Genomic DNA, 22,312 nt, shown 5'->3' with positions numbered 1-22,312 from the left:
AAGAAAATTTATTAAAATTTACGAAACCCTAAACAAAAATAAAATAATAATAAAATAAAATAAGGAAACCCTAAAATAAGCAATTTGGGGATTTTGGGTGTCTCAATTGTCAATGGGACTACACTATTTTGTTAGATTTAAACACAATGTATTAATTAAAATTATGAATTAATAATTATATTAATTTAAATCGTTGGTATATTAATTCTAATTGTCTACCACTATGGTATTAAATTTTCATAGAAATGTCCATATTTTCATCAATATTTTCACGTTTTCATGTATTCGACATAGACATGAGGGACAAATCGATATTTCTATAACGTAGAAAAACCCACGAAATACAAAAAATTATCATAAAATGTTACTAATACAAATAATAGACATATTAACTTGTTTGTAAATCATAAAATATTTATTTACTAATTTAAATTTAGTTTTTGAATTTATTGTTTTTATATTTTTTCAGAAATATCCATCAAAATCGATATTTTATCGATATTTCAATCAAAATTTCTGTAAATTTGAGACTTTGATATTTTTGTCGATATCGACATTTTAAACTTTGTCTGACCCTTTTTAAATCGTATGTTTTTAGAACGAAGTCTAGGTGTAAATTAATGCACAATGATTTTTTCTTAACACAACAACTCATGAAGTGGAAATTGATTCAAACTCCTAACATTATTTTTGACAATTTGTGGGAAGAGAAAATTGAACTTTAGATTTCGAGGTTCGTAATAAAAATTCATTCTATGTATTCTTAGTACTAATTTTCTATAATCATTTAAATGGAATTGTTTTTAGAATGAAATTTGATTGTAAATTAATGCATATTGTTTTTCTTTCTTTCTTTCTTTTTTAAGAAAAAAACACAACCGCTCGTGGAGTGGAAATTGATTCGAATTTCTGACAGTTTTTTTAATAATCGTGGGTGAGAGAATCGAAGACCTTGAAGATCGCAATATAAATTTATGGCAGTTGAATTATGTTCATGTTGACAATTTTTAATTTTTTTTTTTTTTGAAATTTAACATTACATGGTTTATGTTATTATTAATTAATATCTATGTATAATTAATTGTTATGACATGGAGATGTGTTATCAACTTATTACATATCATGGCACAATAGAAGTAAAGTGATTTTTTTAGGCCAAAAGTAAAGTGGATTTAGTTGTTAGAGAAAACCAAAAAAATAAAAAACAGAACAACACCATGTTTTTACTTATTAATAATATTATTATTATTTAAGTGATGTAATTATGATTTTTCAGATTATAATTTTAGGCCAAATTTATTGTCCAAACTTCTAACATTTGTAATAATAAGAGACTCCAACCTTTTCATTAAACACACACACACACACAAAAAAAAAAAAAAAAAAAAAAAAAAAAAAAAAAAAAACCCTCCAACCTTTAAAGAGCATTATTCCTGAAAGTAAATTTATAAAGTAATAAAAAAAATGTCTAATAACTCTCAATTTTAAATATAATAAATCTTTAAACTTTATACACGTGTAATAAATATTTAAATTTTATATACGTATAATAAATATTTAAACTTTATAGATAACAAGTTTTAAATTTATTATACTTTTTATGTGCAAATTAATAAACGTAAAAATAAAAGTAACTAAACTCCAAATTCAACTTATTTATATATAATTTTCTCAAAAGAAAAAAAAAACTCACTTTATAATTTAACTGCTTAAAAAAACTTACTTTATAATCGTCCTTTTTAAAAATAATAATAATAATAATAATAAATACTTTATAATTTTTTTAAAAAATAAAAATATTAAATTTCAGCCGCAATTATCATTTTTTTCCTTACAAGATTAAAATACCACTTTGCTGATGAATTTACCTTTTTGATGGTAGAATGACAGAAATGGTAAATTTGACTTTATTGGAGGCTATTTAAAAGAAAACACAATTTCGTACTAATTCGACTAAAATACGTATCCATTTATTATTTACCAAAATAATAAAAGATGGCCCCTAATTAGAGATGTCAAAAAAATCCATGGGTCGAGGCCTATGGGACTCATCCCAAAAGGGGCCGGAAATAGCCGAATACACGAGGAATGAGAGAGGGAGTGAGAAATTTTTTTTTCCGTTTATAATTCAGGGTTGGGGATGAGGAATATATTCCCTGATCCCGACCCCGACCGCCCCGACTTTTGTATATAAATTATAAGTTTATAATATATATATTAATATCGTAGACTTTGTTAGGATAATTATGGAGGTTTTAATTATTTAAATGTTGTAATATTTAAGATAAAATGTTCTAATTGTTAAATTTAAATTTATAAAAAATATGAGAATCCAACATTTTAATTATATATTTTTAAAATTGTATGTGTATTATTATTTTTATCACCAAAATGGATAATATTTTATTTAAATGAAAGTTGTATTGGATATATTTAAGGAATTGTTAAAAAATATATATTTAATTGAAATAAAAAAATTATGACGAGAAAATTTTCCCTGCAAGGAACTCGATCCCGCAATCTCCATAGAGACGAGAAATGGAATAGGGGGCAGGACGGGGACGGAGTTCTACCCCGTGGACATCTCTACCCTAATTCATAGTTTTATAAATGAAGTTGAAATTATATCAAGAAAAAATATTAAAAAAATACTTTCCATAACTCAACAGACGTAGTGCTTGTACTATTAACTTCGACATTAATTCAATACCTTTAAAAATATATATATACTTTCTATAATAGGATGCATTTATGAATGCGATCTCTATGATGTCTAAAATTTTATATTTGATTAGATTTAAAAATAGTATATATAAAAGTTCCTTTTCTTTCACGGCATGTTGAGTTTATAGCTAGGGAGGGGAAGATAACTACCATTAAATTTGTACAAATTATAAGATTAATAAGATTGTTTTAATTTTATAAGGGTTGGTATTACATTTCTATAATAGGCAGATAGAAGTTCATATGCACATAAATCGATAATCGTTTTGATGGTCATTTATAATTTAACGTTTAGATAACGAATTGATTGTTGCTTTTAATTGATTAACAAAATTATGCATATAAATATAAACGGTCAAGATAGACAAACAAGAAAAAAGTATAGTGATGACACTTGCGACATATATGTAATCTTGTTAGCCAATTAAATATTAGTCTATGATCGTTAATAGATTGATATGAATGTTCGAGTTGATTCAACATTTGAGTTTTGAAATCTAACACTCATGAATTTGTTAATAAGAGAAAAAATATATACAATTCTAATGACTAATATAATTGAGATTAATATAACAAGCTACTTACAAAAGTAATGATGAATAATTGAACTAAAAAACACCAACATAGCAAAGTGAGTACTGATTACCATTCATGTTTATAGTCGATGAATATCTAAACAATCAATAATTATTTTAATTATAAATATCAATATCTAAGAGAGGTAGTTTATTATGAAAATTAAGAATCGTGATTAATAAATTCTTTAAATTAGATGCGCCGCGTTTGTAATTATTTTCTTAAAATGTTATGTCTATATTTTGCCATGAGTATAGTATTAAATTTTTACCGACATATTGATATTTCTATCGATATTTTTATGTTTTTATGGTTTCGATATCGAGATGAGAGGGGAATCAATATTCCATTATATTATAGAGAAATCCACGAAACATAATAATTAAGCAACAAAATATCACTAATGTGAATATAATATAAATAATAAACATGTTAACCGGTTTAAAAGATTATAAAATATTTATTTACTAATTTAAATTTATTTTTTGAATTTTTTTGTTTTTATAAGTTTTTCATATTTCTATGCCATCAACATTTAAATATTTTGGTATCGAACTTTTGCGCAATACATTCATAGTTATTTCTTCAAATAGTTCTTTTTAAAGAAAAAAAAAGTAAGCTCATTCAAAATTTTTAAAAGAAAACCTTAATTAAATATTATAATTTCTTGGATCTCAAATTCAATATTGGAATAGGGAAAATGAAAAATAGGAAGGCAGAGTGATATGATCTGGGACTATAAATATCTCCCTTTTGCATAAATTGAGATTAAAATGCAATGGGATTTATCTGTTAAATGGATAAAGTCTTAGGAATTAATTTATTAGGAAAGTTATTAGAATTTGAAGAAATTAGCATTTATGGTGAAGTATGCATGCACATGCACCTCATAATTTGTCACCATTATTAAAAATTAATATATTTGGAGAATAAAATGAGTTGTAAATGAGTGGTTAACAAGGTACCTCTACTAAAATTTAAATTTAGTGCATAATGATGTACAACTAAGTTAGATCAATAATTTGTATAAAGTGATAAAACTCTAGTTATTATTATTTTTATATAATTCAATTATGAATATTATATTTTAATATGTTTAATGGTATGGTCAAAACCTTATAGGGCTACAAATTAACCTTGAAAAGTTTTAAAATATTTCAACTCCTATGTTTTTTTTAAAGAACTTGATCAATATTTTTCCCCTCCTAACAATTTACTTAGACCACATCCAACAGTTTATACAGTTATATATCTAATTTAATTGAAACACACTTTTAATAGATGTTTTTAAATATACAAAAATGAGTCAATTTGTTTATAAAATATGACAAAATGTTATTGTCTATCGTTGCCAGAAATTGATAGACAGTAATATTTTGATATATTTAAAAATATTTTAATTAGTTTTGCTATTTAAAAAAAAAAAACAAGGAAAATTTTTTCAGATAGAAAAAATGTCAAATTATTTACATAAATAATAATAATAAAAACACTAATAGACACATGAACATTTATCAGTGATAGACTTCTATCAGTTTAAACTTTTATCAATCTCTATTAAAAAAAATTAAAATTTTACTATTTTGTGTAAATAGTTTCTTTATTTTTTTATTTTTGGAAATCCCCCTTGAAACAATTAATTTTTATTTTTTTAATTCAGTTTGACATATACAAATATCAATTATATTTGCAAGAAACAAATTAATCCATTTTCATTTCTGTTATCTTATTCTCTCTTTTGTTTTTGCTCTGTTTTTTCTTTCCTACTTCCCTTTTTGTTTCCTTCATTAAAGTAATGTTTGATTCACATTCATTTTAAAAGCTTCAATGAGTTGTGGAGTTAAGACTCAAACATCTACTAACCTCAACCAAAGGAATAGAAACCTTATTTGACGACCTAAAATTTGCTTGCTAAGTATTACATTTATTATAGTCTACATTTTTATAGTTATAGTCAATTTTAAATGCCAAATAGTGGTTCCCAAAAACCTTGCTTTTAGTGTTTCAATGTTAACTAATTTTTTATATAATTATTTATTTATTATTACATTATATTTTCTTCGTATCTACATTGTTCTTCAATTTTCCAACACGTCATCAACATAAGTTTCTGTTGCTTCATTGCTGAAAGTAGATTCTAAAAATAGGTCCTTTTTTTTTCCTCTTTATTATAATCAATAAAATGTTATTTAAAAGAGTTTCTAGAAAGTATAAAACAAAATAAGTTAGTTAATAATTAACAGTTTGAAATTTAAAGCAAAAAATCTAGAAATACTAAACTGTTATTAATTAGGATTGAGATGCATATAAGCTCTAAAGACTTTTTTTTCCACTTAAAAAAGAAAAATTACAAAAGCAACCCTAAAATATGTTCGTAGTTATAATTACACTCTCCAGCTTAGAATAATTGTAGAAATTGGACCCACATTTGATAAAATTTAAACTCTTAAACTTATATAAATGTTACGATTTATACAATTAAATAAATTTGAAGGTCCAATTTGATCCAATTTTAATATTTATATAATTTTAAGAGTTCAATTTTAAAATTGAAAATTTAAGAATATAATTGCAACTACTATCATATTTTAGGAGTGGTTTTTGCAATTTATCTAAAAAAAGCAAATTACAAAAACTATCTTTGAAGTATGACGTTATTTGCAATTACACCCACAAACTTTCAATTATAAAATTTGAGCCCTCAAATTTCTGCAAGGATTAAAATTTGGATTTTCAAACTTAAAATAGTTGTACAAATTGGAAATGAAAAGAATTGAACCATCAAATTAATAAACTTGTCACCATTTCTATAATTATGTGAGTTTGAGGACCTAATTTTAACCTATGTATTAGTTTGATGGTTCAACTTTTACCGTTAAAAGTTTGAGGATATAATTGTAACTACAATTATATTTTAGAAGTGGTTTTTTGCAATTTACCAAAAAAAAAAAAAAAAAAAACTGACAGTATACCTTGATATAAGTAGAATAGAGTAATGTAAAATAAAAATAGTATGAAATTAACATGCCTAAGATACTAAGAATGAAATTAAAGCAGTGGCAATGGATTTCATTGCACAAGCAAGGGAAGGATAATGGATATTATATAATTACAATTGGTATTGCTTCTGGCTTTTTCTTAATCTACTTTTGCAATTCTCAAATTTAAGGCTATAAATCCTATACTTCTTTTGTTCTAAATATAGATGAAAAACAAGATGCTATTTTAGTAAAAATTGTATTGGCATATATATGTGTGTGTGTGTATGATGGTGGCTTTAGTAAGTTTAAGATACTGACCTCACTCCTGTCACATTTTTGTACCTTTAGAGATGAAAATATCTCCAAAAGAAACTTGTTGGTTGACTCTTAAGTAATCACTTGAAGCTAAAACTGTAAAAGAAAAGGAAAGAGTAATTTTGAGATTAATTTCTCATTGATAATAACAGCATAGTATTAAACTATCATTTTGCTCTTCTAATTTTGAAATTTTATTTCGCTCTTTATGATTGGGTAATATCTTCCGAAATGTTTTCTAATCATATATTGATATATATTTTCTACATGAGATTATTTCGTTTAGCATAACAAAAATGAGTATGAAAGTGTTGATATAATTAAATTTAGGTTAAAAATCACTTTCGATACGTAAACTTTTTTTAGAGTAACAATTTAGTACTTAAAGTTTGGTGTTTGTAATGATTTAGTCCCTGAATTTTAGCATGTAATAATTTAGTTGTTGTACTTTCAAAATTGTAACAATTTAGTCCCCACGTAAAAAATTTAATCAAAATTCGATGTCAATTTTTAATATTTTATGATGTATACTTTAGATTTTGCAAAAATATTGAGTCTCTAATCAATTTAACGGTTTATTTATTCATGAAATCTCATGAAATCTTATCATTAATTTCTACAATAGGGATTAAATTATTACATATTTAAAAGTACATTGACTAAATTGTTATATAATAAAGTCTATAGACTAAATTGCTACAAAATTTAAACTATAAGTACTAAATTATTATAAACCAAATATTAAAGTTTAGGAATCAAATAGTTACTTCTATAAAAGTATAGAGATTAAAAATAATTTTTAATCTCAAATTTTCATTACCTTATCACTTAACCTTTTGAGTCAATTAAGAAATTTAAATATAAGGTTAAAAGGTTGATATCCAGAGTTTTAAATTTATCTCTGGATCCATTAATCAAGTTGCCTACAGTATCGCTAGTTAGGCCTAGTCCAATAGAGAAAAAGGGGAGTGGGTTATTAATCCACCTCCTCGGTTAGTTCCTTTTTTTTTAGCTTTGGATGAATCTTTTTGCGTTTCTCTTAAGATTGCTAATTTATCAGAAATATTCTTATTCCCCCCATTCTCCCATAACTAACTTGTCAGCTATATTCTTTTATTTAATTTCTTCCCCTCCCCCATTATTTCCTTTTTTGGCCCTTCGACTACAGGTCTTTATGACTGGAGGTCTTACAATACCTCCATTTTTTCAGTCACCTTGTCCTTAAGGTGGAAGTCAGGGTACTGCTGTTTTATTTCCTTCATCCCTTTCCATGTTGCGTCACTTTCTGGATAATTCCTCCATTTAATAAGTCATTCCTCTCTCAACAATTCAGTGTTCTAACGTACTCCCAAGATAGACTTCGGCGCCATTTGTAATTCAAAATCGTCAGATAAATCCGGGGATTGATGTTGCACCCGTGCTGACTTACCTAGACAATGTTTAAGTTGGGATACATGAAAGACATTATAAATTTTGGCGTCCATTAGTAGTTCTAATTTATATGCTACCTTTCCAATCTTGTTCACCACCTTGTATGGACTGTAAAACTTGGGGCTAGCTTCTCACACTTTTTCTGCGCCAATGTTTGTTGTCTATAGGGTCCGAGTTTCAAGAATACCAAGTCTCCTACTTCGAACTCCACCTCTTGACGATGTTGATCTGCATATCGTTTCATATGATCCTGAGCCACTGCTAGGTGTTCTTTTAAGGCGACCAGAGCCCGATCTCTTTCCAAGAGTTGTTACTCCAGGGTGTCGTTGGACATCTTTCTATCTCCATAAGAGATCAATGGTGGGATGGGGCGACAAAAAACGACCGTGTAAGGTGTAGTGTTGATAGAAGCATGGATGTTGTATTATACCAGTATTCTGTCCAGGGAACTGATTTATACCACTGTCGTGGTTGCTCATTGTAAAAACATCGAAGATATGTTTCCATACATCTATTAACTCTCTCGTTTTGCCCATCCGTTTGAGGATGAAAAGCCATGCTTCTTTTGAGGGTCACTCCATGTACTAAACAGAGCTCCACCCAGAAATTACTCACAAATATTTTGTCTCGATCTGATACAATTGAACGAGTAAAGCCGTGACACCTCTGCTATTCTTTTAGCTGTGTATGGGTGGGTAAGGGGAATGAAATTGGTATATCTGCTGAGCCGGTCTACTACCACCATTAAAGATGTAACATCCCGATTTTTTTAGGAAAATTTAAGTTAATTATCTCAAATTGCTAAATTTTAGTTTCCTAATCTTTGGAATTTGGAAAAAAAATTGTTAAGTTTTATTAGTTAATGTGGATTCTTTGAGTATGAGTTTTAAATTAATTGGAAGAGATAATTGAATTATTGTATAAGAAATTTTAAGTTTTTGTGAAATTTGAAAGGGAAAAGAGGAAATTGTGGTTTCAAGATTTTACCCTCTTTAATTTTGGAACTTGATCCAAAATTTAAGTAAAGAATTAGGAAAAGATAATTGGTTTATTTGGAAGTAATTAAATCAAGTACTTAAAAAGATCTGTAAATTTGGATTCAAGTTAATTTGGAAAGTCAGAATTTAATTTTGGGATTTAGAATTTTTTGGAAAGAAGTGATTTAAAGTTTGAATTTATTTTTAGGTTTATTTAATTAATTGAAGAAGAGGTGAAATATTTGAGTTTGATATGACATATTTATTAAGGAAAGGATATATATATATATATATATATATATATATATAAGGGTTTTGGAATTTAAGAAAAGAAAAGGAAAGAATATATATATATATATATATATATATATTATTTATGTATTTGTATGGTGGAGAATTAAAAAGAAAAGAAATATGGAATTTTCAAACCCTCACTTTTTCACTCTTTCTGGTTTAGACGAACTTTGGTTGTCGCACCGTCGACGTCCACATCCTTTCCTCCGTCAAGTTGCAACCGTACTGCTCCAACCTTCACGTTACCGGATCTACTCGCCGTTGGTCCTCCTCTCTTCCAGTCGTTGTCCTCTGTCGAACGTCGTCGTGAGGTTCGTAGTTTTGGGATATGGTCTAAATGATTTTTGGTTTTGTTGAGGATCTTGAATACCCAATAAATAACGTGTTTAATTATCATTTCAATCATGATTTTAGAGGTGGAATTTGAAAGTTTGAAGGAGTTTAAAAGATCATTAGTATGCTATCAAGTGGAGTTAATGTGATTTTGGCAAGAATTTTGGTAAGATTTAGGGCTTTGTGACTTGTTCAATTCGAATGTAATTTATAGGAATTAAGTTATTAAGTTTTGTTGCTGATTTTGGCGTGGTTAAACACTTAGGTGTGAACCTAAAGGTTAAATTTTATTTTGGTTTATGTACTAGGATTTAATTCAAATATTGTGGAGATTAGAAGGGGTTAGTTGCTCAAATATTTGGCTTAATTAAGGATTCAAGAATTTCACAAAGATTCAATTACTTTTTGGTTCAACCTAATATCAAGGTAAGTAATCTTACCATTGGAATTGCCTACGGGTCAGACACTAGATATATGCCAGCATGATAGATGAATATTATGACAGAACGATAACATGATAGATGAATAGTATAGTATGACGGGCATATGTTCTTGTATGAGAATTTGAAAGATTTATTTGTGCACGTAGAGATTTGCATGCTAGTAAGAGGTGATACTTGATTCACTGAGATTGTATTTAATATGAGGATATTGAGGTGTATATGCATGTTGTATAGCCATGATGTTGAGGTATATATGTATGTTATAAAACCATATTGTAATAATTGTGATGTTGAGACTGTGATAGTGTCTTTACTAATTAGTTAAATGCCCACTAGGTATTATGTTTCCTTTGGGATTCACCAGATTGTGTTTTCTTCGAGATCCACCAGATATTGTGTTTCCTTCGAGATTCCCCAGAGGTAGTGGGTATACTTAACTACAGTAGGATAGGAACTAGTTTTGCATGTATGTATGTGTCCCATGAGGACTAGAGCAATTTTTATGTTCCACCAGAGGTAAGCATCTAGAAGATATAGATGCTTAGCCCGACCCCAGTAATGGGGTTACTTACTGAGTATTTTATACTCACCCTTTCTCATATTTATGTTTCAGGTAAGGGCAAGGACGCATTGGCGAATGATAAGAGGAATCCTTGAACGAGCCACTGGGGACCAGTTTTATGCTTCCGCTCATGATATTTAGATTTCTTTCCATGTTTTTCAACTTTCAATTTGATGTTTGAAACTTACTATTAAGATTTGTTTTCAGACCTATTTATTATCATTTATGATTTATGGGTACCCTATCGTCTGTTTTTAATATGTAAATTGAATGAAGGTCTTTTGAGTTCAACTTATTTATTTAGCATTTATTTCACTATAAAAGGATGTCGTTTTAAGTTCTATGCATGCATGTGTTTAGTAATGGCCTAACTTGAGTCCTAGGGGTCGGGTCGTTACAAAAGAGTCCTTCCCATACGATTTAGGTAGCCCCTCTATGAAGTCTATCGATATATCCTCCCATACACGGTTAGGTATTGATAGGGGTTGGAGAAGACCTGCTGGAGTCACGGATTCACCCTTATTCCTTTGGCATATCACACAGTCCTCCACATGTCGTTTGACATCTTCTTTCATACCCTTCCAATATAGTTCTCCTGAAAGCCTTTTGTAGGTTCTTAGATAACCGGAGTGCCCCCAAGAATCGAATCATGAAATGTGGATATTAGGGTAGGAATATAAGTCGATTTCTTCGACAATTCCAACCGTTTTTTATTAACAAAATCCCCTGCTCTACTAAAAACTTGGAATCACTTGTAGGATCCTTGTCTAGTTTTTCTCGGATATGTTATAGTTCCTTATCCGTAGCAACTTCTTGTTGAATGATTCGTGTGTCAATAAGGGAGGGGGCCATAATTTTCAATCATTCTTTCGTGGAGGGCTATCGGGAGAGCGCGTATGCTGCCTTATTATAAAAGCTCGACTGATACAATATCTCGAAGCCGTAACCCAACAACTTAATCAACCATCGTTGAAATTGGGGTTGCACTTCTCATTGTTCTAGTAGGAATTTAAGAGCCTTCTGGTCGGAAATAACGGTGAACCTTCACCCCAATAGATATAGCCTCAATTCACATTCATATATAGATTTTCCTTGGGCTCGAGCCGAAAAAGATTGACTAAAGTAAGCAACTAGTCGCTGTTCTTGCATCCAAACTGCCCCTAGAGCAACTAGTCGCTGTTCTTGCATCCAAACTGCCCCTAGACCTATCACAGATGCGTTAGTCTCAATAATAAATGGTAGATCAAAGTTTGGCAGTGCTAATACCAAAAGAACTGTCATGGCTTGTTTGAGATTCTCGAAGGTTGTGGTTGCCTCATCAGTCTAGTGGAAAGCATCCTTTTGTAATAGCTTCGTTAATTGGGTGGCTACCCTCCCATAATCCTTGACAAACCTTTGATAGTAGCTGGTAAATCCAAGGAATCCTCTGAGCTCTGTCACGTTTTTGGGTAACTGCCATTGTACCATAGCTTTAATTTTGTTCCCATCTGCTTTCATGCCATCAGCTAAAACCCAGTGCCCCAAGTATTGAATTCTTCCCTGCCCGAAAATGCATTTCTTCTAGTTGACATATAGTTGGTGATCTTGCAAAACATTTATAACCATACCCAAATGCTTAGCGTGAGTATCCTCATCCGAACTATACATCCTCATCCGAACTATACACTAATATATCATAAAAAAAAATATGAGAATGCACCTTCGCAAGAATGGTATAAAAATTTGGTTCATGAGACTGAAAGATTATTGGTGCATTGGTCAACCCGAAGGGAATAACTAAAAACTCGTAATGCCCCTCATGTGTTCTGAAGGCGGTCTTTTCCATATCTGGTTCATACATTCTTATCTGATGGTATCCAGATTTCATATCTAGTTTCGAGAAAATTATTGACCCATGTAGCTCATCTATCAATTCTTCGATTATTGGTAATGGGAATTTGTCAGCAACTGTGGATTGGTTTAACTTCTGGTAGTCCACACAGAAGCGCCACCCTCCATCTTTCTTTTTATCCAACAACACTAGGCTGGAATAGGGTTGTGGCTAGGTTGAATGATTCCTGCCTCTAACATCTCCGCGACCAGTTTCTCTATTTCGTTCTTTTAGGTGTAGCTGTATCGATATGGTCGTACGTTCACAGGTGGCTCGTCTTCCCTTGTTAGAATCTTGTGATCCACCATCTCTTAGGGAGCAGTGTCAATGGCACTTTGAAGATTCCTTGGAATTCATCTAGCAGGTCCTATATGCACCAAGGTACCTCTTTTTGGTCCATGTCACTACTGATCTCCTCCGTTGATTCTGTCTCCAGGTGTTGGAATTATACCAAGAACCCTTCATATTCTTCTTCCCAAGAATGTGTGAGGGATTTTAAGGATACCTCAGAAGTGGTTAAAGCTAGATCTTCTTTCAACACGATCTTGTGAGGACCCGAGATGAATGTCATTGTTAGGCTTGGCCAGTGGACTTCCATGTACCCCATATTACCCAGCCAGATCATCCCTAAGATTACATCCACTCGTCCTAGTTCCAGAAGTAGGAAATCCTCCGTTATTGTTAGTTCCAGTAACACTACCATCACTGATTTACACACTCCCTTCCCTCTAATTGCATCTTCGTTGCCCACTACCACCTCATAATTCGACGCAATCATCGGCAACTTCAGCTCCTCAACTAGCTTTTGATGTATGAAATTATGTGTTACTCAACAATCGATCATAAGCACCACTTCTCTTCCGGTTAACATTCGTTACAGTTTCATGGTCCCCTTCCCCAAAAATCCCAGGATTGATCTTAGTGAAATCTCCACGTTGGTTGCGACTTCTAGAGCTTTTACCTCACGTTCAATGGCTTCTAGTTTGACCGGTTCTTCTCCCCCTTCTTCTTCTTCCTTAAATTAATAGATTCAGCTCTCGTTTCTCCTTCTGCTAGCACCTATGCCCTGGGGAGTACTTCTCGTCACACCTGAAACACAGTCCCTTCTCTCTTTTTTCCTTTGCTTTCGAGTCCGTTAACCTTATGAAAGGTCTCTTTTTTTTTTTTTTGCCTTATCCTTCTATGGGAGGAACACACTTTTGAATTTGAATGTTTCATTTCAGGTCACATTCTCCTGTTTTTTGGACTTGCTAACCGTACCCTATTTGTTGGACCCTTTTTGTGCCCCTATTGGGTTTGGGCCCACTTCTTGTTGTGCCTTCTGTAGTGCCAAATTTTGATCGCTCACTACTTGGGCTTCCTTCATACAAGCCTTCAGGCCCACCGGATGTTGACTTACTACCTCTGCCTTAATCGAGGGAATCAGCCCATTGAGGAAAGTCTCCTCCAACACCTCCTCCGTCGTAGCTGGGATCGGCGCTGCGTAGGTCTCAAACTTCCTCTGGTATTCTTCATACGTCCCTTCTTGTTTAATCTGCAAGAGTCGTGATAGGAGGGTCCCTTCTTGAGTGGGTCGAAATATTTTGAACATCCTCTGTTTCAACTTTTCCCACGTCCGTATTGATCTCCGGTTGTGAGACCATCTAAACCAGTCTACAACCTCCAGTGAAAAGGCTATGATGGAGACCTTAATCTTCTCCTTGTCCGTCAACTCGTGTATCTCGAAGTAGTGCTCCGCCTTATAAACCCAGGAGTCAGGATGTTCATCGTTGAATGTGGGCATTTCTAACCTTTTGTACTTGTTGCGATCGTTCGACCCTCCGCTAGACGTTATTTATGAGCTCTCTCCTTCTTCGTCCTCCTTGTTTCCCTTGTGTTTCAGAGTATCCCTTGTTACGCTCGATTGCTCCTTCTCTCGCGGGATTGTACCACCACTGTGATTCGTTCCAAGCTCTTCCTCATCTCCGCCATCCCTTCTCGAAGTTCCAGGATCCCCTTTGTATTGTTATCCACCTTCTCCTCCATCTCGCGTTTCTTCTCTGCTCGTGTTTTTCCTAGATTTCCGAATTTGGCTCTGATACCAATTTGTTAGGAATCTACACCTGCAATGGAATTATCCCAACAAGTTTTCCAATAACAGAGCAATGCCCTGAGATAGATTTTATTCTAAACACCCCCCCCCACCCCCCCCCCCCCCCCCCCCCCCCGCTAATTAGTACCGCATCTTCAGAATTGTAACTTCGACTATAGGTCTTTATGACTGGATGTCTTACCTGATCATTTAACCAACAGTCAAAAAAGACTTGGGACTTTCTAAAGATAACTAGAACGTACAGCAAAGCGAAAGAACAAATTGAAGAAAAGATACCGCAAGTCTGATAGAAGAGCATAGCAGCTGCTTTGCGGTTCATTCCAGCAGCCAAATTGTTCAAAGATTCTGTTGATGCAGCTCCTGGCGTATCAAAATGTGCCTTCATTTGCCTTCAGCATTAAAATGGTCCAGGGGGAGAGAAGGATTTCTGTTAGCAATTTATGATGAAACAACTGAAACATACAGTTCATAACAAATAAAATAAAACAAAAAAAAGAAGAATTTACATTCGAATGGAATCAGTTATCTTGTCAGCAGGAGGATGCTTGATGGCGGGTTGAGTAACTTGAGTTTGTGTTGGTGCAGTTTCTACCAATAAATCTGTGAAAGAAAGTTGTCAATTATAGTGAGCAGTGAGTAGAATTCAACTAGATAGAGAAATTAGCCCAAAGAGATTGTTTAGGCTATAAACAGATAAGTGTTTTTTACTTACCTGGATTATTTTCAGACAAACTCGCTAACTTGAAATTTGGATCAGAGTGATGATGCCATGGATTCTCCTCAGCTACAGGTTCAAGGCCTCCGCTACTTCGTCTCGATGAAGAATAATGTCTTTTCTTGTTAGATCTATTGATCATTAAAATTTCAATCATAGTGTTATTGTGTCCTAAACACAAAACAAATATTCTTGGTTTGGGTTCAAAAGAGAATGTTTGGAAGCTTATGTACTACTAACCTTACAGAATTGGTCTCTAAATTATTTGATAGCTCACCATGTACGGATGCTGAGCTTGAAACTGACCTCACTCCATTTCCTGTTTATATAGATAAACCATATTTTTTTAAAACAAGCTACGACCATCTCGTTCTCACCTTGGAGAAGGAATGAACGTTAAATGTTTTAGTTGAGATGAAGAAAATGGACCGGAATTTCCAGGTGTAACCACTTGATTTCTTTCAGTCATCCCCGTAACGTTGTCCATGATGTTGAGACCGAGTTCTTCCAGAGGGATCTTTGCTTGAATACCATCAGTGACTCGTCTGTTCATTATCTTCTCCATGGAAGCTCCAAATGACTGAGAACCAACTCCACTGTGATGATCTTCAAAAGGCTTCATAATTCGCATTTAAAGAATTTGTAAGAGAGAAGATTCTATTCGTCAAACATTCAAAATAAAGCTGTAGAAGTTATTTAAACGGCTTACAAAATCCATATGATCTGAAAAGTTTACTGTCTCTGGGAGTGAAGAGTGAGATGGCTCAGGAGGTGAGAGTCCAGAATTCCTCTCTGCAGAAAATAAATGATCAAATTTCCCAAAATATATATTTTCTTTGGAAATGTTGAGTCACGGGTAATAGTAATACTAACCAGAAGGTGAGTAAGGGGGCTGACGGATACTTCTCATCCATAACTCTAGCAGAGGAGCTGGATAGTAGACTTCTCTACTTCCATCTGTGAATAAGCGTTCACTTAACACCACAGGAGGAAGATCCATGAGAGTGGCTATCTTCATAGTGCACATTGCACCTGTCCGCTGCTACAAAAGAACATAAAGCTTTTTAATATTATTAACTTAATGGTAGTTTTTGTTATCTTGTGCAACATCAATCTTATCACAGACATCGCTCATTTAAGATGTACCATTGCAGTCAATATTCAAGCACACTCTTATGCGAGCAAAATTTTCAAGATAATAAATGAATAGTTCAGAAGTGTGCTCATTATATAAATCCACTAACATAGAATATCAGAAAAAATGAGAACTACAGGTTGGAGACTAAAAACCTTTCTCTTTCTTCCTCTTCTAGAGATTAGATCCGAGACATCTTTCAGCCAAGATTGGTATATGTGTCCAGGAATGATGGTCTGTTCATAGTCCATCAGAGAGGCTGCTGTTTTTGTTTTCCTTTTTCTTGCCACCTGCTCTTCCTGGTGTCGAATGGATACATTCCATTGTTTGGTCTGCATTTGTAATTAAATTATTCTTTATCAATCAAACTAGTAGAATACCTGTCTAAACTCCTTGGATTCATGGGCTGGCTGAATAACATTGCGTTCAAGATGTTGGTCCTGGACTTCAGCATCAGGAGGGCCTAAAGGTAAGAAAGTGCATAAAAATGTGAATTTTCTTCTAAAATTGACATTCGAAGATGAAAGTTCTTTTGGAATCTAGTAGCAAGTTAAATCGAGTTGTGAGTTTCAGTTGGTAGGATGAATCATATCAGTTTCCTTTTCTGAAAAAAATCGATAGAATAGTCTGTTTTAGCAAGAGGGTTCATATCAAAGAGGATATTAAGTACCAAGTCTCCATCGACCAGTCTGATCTATTTTTCATCAAGTGATAATATAGTAGAGTCTGATCTGGAAAATATATTAAAAGGAAGAAGAAGAAGACACTGAGAGAGATCAGAAAAAGAGAAGAGTGGAGGCTATTATGTTAGCGACCAAGAGGTACGTGGCTCGAATCCTATCATTGAACTGTTCCTCAAGTATAAGTTTGGAATAGCTATTCACATTCCTACAATGTTGTGATGAAAAAAACAAGTACATGAAACGTCACAGGGTCACATTTATTTCATTCCTCCGGGAGTAAAAATTCATAGTTTGACATCTCCAAAATATAGAATCAATAAACGATGGATGAGAAGATCGAACTTAAAAACTGCACGTTCTTATAATTTATGAACATGGAATACATACATAATGCAGTTGGGAGCGTTTTAAGTACCAAATCATAATAATGTATATTACCTTCTGGATACTTCTCTTGAGGAGGAGAGGAAGGTCTAACAGTATCTGGAATTTGTGTTTGATCTACAGATGCAAAATTTGGTTGTGTATCTTCATCCTCTTCAATATCAAATCTACAAATCCAGCACAAGAAATTGATGTTGCTTCTTTGTTTACCATATCACATCAGAGAGATTTCAAATAACGAGATTGACTTATCACTACGGTGCAAGCGAGAGCTTCATAAATTGGGAATAATATATGTTACGAGCTCCAATTAAAACAGAAGTTTGCGGGCTCAAATTTTTGAGAAAGAGGAAGGCGGCAAAGAAATTATATAGATAACTGCAAAGTTTTGTCCATGGAAGTAAAGAATATACCTTTCAAATCGATCGACTGTATTTGTATTTGATTGATACATATCAAAACGCTCGACTAAGGTTATATTTTCAGCATCAGCTGAGCAAAAGAACAACCAAGATCAATGGTAGGTAGAAGTAGAACGCATCATAAGTTCAATAATTATGCAGAAAATGAGTAAGAAATGAGTTCAAGAGACAGAATAAAACTTTGATGGAAGTTTTGTGACGGATCATCTTCCACTGTTTTTTCGTTGATATATGGTTCATCCACACTGTCAAGCCGCTGCAGAGGCAGAAAGATCTATCAATCAATAATTGGTAATTGAAAAGCGAAAAATTAGCCCAAACAAGATTTACCGAACTCCTATAATTTGTTTCAAAGAACATACAAATAGTGTGATAATTGCCAAAATAATCAGTTCCCTTCTAAACCAATATCCAACAAGTTTATTCTATGCTTCTTTTTCTCGTAAATCATCTTAGTGTAACTTATTAGGATTAAAATCTCCCAATTCCACTTATACAGTGCTCTGGACTGACATGAAATGTATAGCTTTCTATAAACTGTTAAACCCAAAATAATGCCCTTCTCTTCTACGACTTACCATAGTAAAAAATGCAGTTTGTTGAAACCTCATTGGAGAGGTGTTGTGGGAGACTTCATGATCTCCCACGTCTTTCGGATCCTTCTTAGTAACAGCCTCCTTCCTGAATACATGTGGACATACATAAATTGTAACAAATAAATTCAGAATCAAGATCACCTTCTTAACCGACCGTATGCTCATCATATTTTGTGCTGTGAACATATGTTTACAACCAAACAAATTCAGAGCCGAAATCACCCTCTTAGCTCAGACCCAAATCATTTTATTTGGACTGTGGACATATGAAAGTCATCAACAAACAAATTCGAAATCACATTCTCAACCTTTCTGAATCTCATTTTACATTTTGGACAGTGAATGTATGAAAAACATATTAAAAAATAATTAGAAACAACTTATCTTAATTATTTCGGAATTTGAACGAATGAAAATCATAACAAGAAATATTCAGAGCCAAAATCACCTCCTTAATCGGCCCAAAGCTCATATTACTTTGTACTATGGAAATATAAAAATCCTAACCAAACAAATTCCGAGCCGAAATCACTATCTTAATCCGCAAGGACCCATCTTATTTTGGACTCAAAAGCAACCCGGACGTTGCGGTATTAGATTAGTGTCTTCAAACTCCCCGTCTCGTCTCGCCGAGAGGCTTGCACATTCTCAAATGCACACGCATTCATTTCCGAAGTATGAATAATGAAATGATCATATACTACTGTTAAGAGAAGGAAAGTAATGACGAACTTGGCCAGAGACTTTCCTTTCGGAATGACGGTGGGCTCCGGAGCTTCTTTCAACTTCCATGCTTCGTTTATCTCAACCAGAAGGCGAGTTACATCCTCTGATAAAACGGGAAAAAAAAATGCGCAATCCTTTAGAGACAGTGTTTGAACATTAAACCAATATATTCCTTAATAAAAAAGTGATTAGAAGATTACCGTAAAGAATTTTAACTTTCCGTTCATAGACAATGACAACACCACCTGAGAATAATGAAGCAGAGAGATACAAATCTATTACTGAAATGAAAAACAGAGCGTTAAAATTCTGGAAAATACCAATAATAGAAGAATAATTACCCATGAGAATCCCCGAGAGTCTTAGAGCCATCGGAACCGAAGGATTCAAAATCTCCTCACTATAAAATGCCGCACAAAAATCAAAACTAAACAAACACTCAAAAATCGAACAAACTTAGCTCCATATTCTGTTTTTCCATTACCAAATTTTGATTATATTCAGCTTATCGAGCTTTCTCCGATTAATCTTCGCGTGCATTGTTGCAGCCATCCTTAGTAATACAAATGCACAACATAACATCAAACACACAAAAACACAATTCGTCTAATCTATCGATACATCAACAACATCCACATCTACTCTGAAGTAACTTAAACAAGAAAAAACGAACAACCAAATGAAGTTTCGGCTGATTCATACTTGTTATCTAGATTCAAAAAACGAATTGAAATCGGCTTTACCAGATTTGACCGAGAGGAGCCTTGCGTGCTAGAAGCTGATGTGAGTAAAACATCGTCGATGAAACTCTCCGTTCTGCTGCTGCCGGAACTTGAAACTCTTGAACCAGAAGAAGAAGAAGAAGAAGAAGAAGAAGAAGAAGAAGGGAAGTGGAGTTGGCTTAGGCTAATAACTAACTGAATGTGCGCGCCATAGCTATACTGAGCTATATGCATGGACGACGCTAAGGGCGATAAAATTACCCGGAGGGTATAAGAAATTCCGTGCTACCTACACTAAAACTAAAACAACGCTACCCTCTAGCTTCAAATGTTGAAAGGAAGCACGGAATTTTCCGTGAACATAGGGGTAGGATTAACACTGCTAGATACTTCTGTTGCCATTTTTTTGTTACACATATATGAAATAATCAAATAATGGCTTGACAATTGTACAACCCGTACTAGGTGAGAACACGGATATGAAGAAAATATAATATAATAATAATATATAATATAATTAATAAATAATAAAAAGTAAATAAAATAACAAAGAATGGATCTCTCCACTCTCTCTAATCTTTTTTGATTGATCACCAATCTGTATGTCTTCCAAAACCCATCAAATGCCCCTAGCAATTTGGCAAGTAAGAAATGAATTACATGGACACTAATAGAGTGTAATCTTGAGACACATGAATAATACATGGACTAATGGATAAGTTTATAATACTCCCCTTAGATGCCTATAACATATATGAAATATGTCTTGTTAAAAGCTTCGATGAAATATGTCTTATTAAAAGCTTCGATGAAATATGTTTTATTCTATCTCCTTTAATATATCTTTATTTGATTTGAGATATGCGTATTGTCTTCGTATAATATCATTGGAAGTTTTTTACTAGAAGACAAACCACATGTTCCACGAATGTGTTGAGACATTGATCTTAGTCATACATTATCAACTAGCCTCGTGAATTGCAAGAATTTCAGCATGATTTGAGAAAGCGACTGTTATGGTCTTTCATCGATTGCCATGATATAGCAACTCCTCCACATGTGAATAGATAACCTATTTAAGATCTAACTTTGTGTAGATCAGATAAATATCTAGAATCTGCATAATCAACTAGATCAAAATTTGATTTATTTGAATAAAACAAACTCATGTCGGTCGTTCCTTGGAGATAACGGAGTATATGCTTAATTTTGTTCAAATGTCTTTTTTGTTGAAGAAGAACTATATCTTGCTAATAAATTTACTGAAAATGCAATATCTGGTCTTGTATTATTAACAAAATACATAAGTTAACAAGATAATAAACTCATGTCGGTCGTTCCTTGGAGATAACGGAGTATATGCTTAATTTCGTTCAAATGTCTTTTTTGTTGGAGAAGAACTATATCTTGCTAATAAATTTACTGAAAATGCAATATCTGGTCTTGTATTATTAACAAGATACATAAGTGCACCAATTGCACTAAGATATGGTACTTCAGGACCAAGAAATTATTCATTATCATCTCGAGGTCGAAATATATCTTTCTTCATATCTGGTGAACGAATTTCCATTAGAATGTTAAATGGATGTGCTTTGTCCATATAAAATCTTTCCAAAACTTCTCCTGTATAAGTTGATTGATGAACAGATATCTCATCTGCTAAATGCTCAATTTGCAAGCCAAAGCAAAATTTTATTTTTTTTCGAGATCTTTCATCTCAAATTCTTTCTTAAGATATTCTATTGCCATTGAAAACCCTTCAGGAGTCTCAGTTATATTTAAGTCATCAATACATACAGTTATAATAGTAAATCTTGACTGTGATTTCTTTATAGAAACACAAACATATTGGATTATTTTGATATCCTTCTTTTAACAAATATCCACTCAGGAAATTATACCACATTTGTCATGATTGTTTCAATCCATATAGCCATCTTTTTAACTTTATTGAATACAATTTCCAGAAATTTGATTTATATATTTCAGGTACCTTAAATCCTTATGGGATTCTCATATAGATATCATTATCAAGAGATTCATATAAATATGTTGTGACTACATCCATAAAATGCATATCCAAACTTTCATATACAGTCAAATAAATTAAATATCTTAGTGCAATTGTATTGACCACCAGAGAATACGTCTCCTCATAATCAATACCATGTCTTTGTGAAAAACCTTGTGCAACTAGTCTTACTTTATATCTTGTGACCTCATTATTTTCATTTCTTTTCCTCACAAATACCCATTTGTATCCTACAGGTTTGACACCTTATGGTGTTTGAACTACTGGTCCTGCCTCGATTGCTTCTTTCCACTGAA

At 32.7% G+C, this 22,312-nt stretch overlaps 1 protein-coding gene across 2 annotated transcripts; it reads right to left on the bottom strand.

The window, feature by feature from the left end:
* Positions 1-6,266: 6,266 nt before the first annotated feature.
* SYN1 (Rad21/Rec8-like family protein) lies at positions 6,267-20,297 on the bottom strand. Of its 2 annotated transcripts, none has more exons than XM_090315757.1 (19): positions 20,003-20,297; positions 19,744-19,812; positions 19,601-19,659; positions 19,460-19,504; positions 19,266-19,362; positions 18,516-18,618; positions 18,118-18,193; positions 17,929-18,007; positions 17,570-17,682; positions 16,829-16,911; positions 16,604-16,747; positions 16,187-16,355; positions 16,023-16,105; positions 15,743-15,929; positions 15,554-15,632; positions 15,311-15,444; positions 15,105-15,198; positions 14,875-14,987; positions 6,267-6,692 (listed from the first exon to the last, which is right to left on the bottom strand). In XM_090315757.1, the coding sequence occupies exons 1-19, from the start codon at positions 20,053-20,055 to the stop codon at positions 6,610-6,612; spliced, it is 1,863 nt and encodes a 620-aa protein (XP_090171883.1). In that variant the 5' UTR covers positions 20,056-20,297; the 3' UTR covers positions 6,267-6,609. The 2 variants fall into 2 exon arrangements, with proteins under 2 accessions (XP_090171883.1, XP_090171884.1); XM_090315758.1 differs by having other exon boundaries at positions 16,187-16,352.
* Between the last annotated feature and the right edge of the window lie 2,015 nt (positions 20,298-22,312).

Source organism: Benincasa hispida, chromosome 7 (assembly GCF_027475165.1).
Source record: "Benincasa hispida cultivar pf3 chromosome 7, pf3_genome.v1.1, whole genome shotgun sequence".
In the NCBI taxonomy this organism is placed as follows: Eukaryota; Viridiplantae; Streptophyta; class Magnoliopsida; order Cucurbitales; family Cucurbitaceae; genus Benincasa; species Benincasa hispida.
This window is presented reverse-complemented; position numbering and strand designations above follow the sequence as displayed.

Bases quoted from the DNA above. Each gene is read 5' to 3' on its own strand.
- SYN1 (XM_090315757.1), bottom strand. From the start codon at position 20,055: ATGTTTTACTCACATCAGCTTCTAGCACGCAAGGCTCCTCTCGGTCAA. The intron at 17,683-17,928 runs GTATATTCTTTA...CTGGATTTGTAG, and splicing joins ACAGTCGATCGATTTGAAAG to ATTTGATATTGAAGAGGATG. The intron at 16,748-16,828 runs GTATTCTACTAG...ATTCGACACCAG, and splicing joins AATCCAAGGAGTTTAGACAG to GAAGAGCAGGTGGCAAGAAA.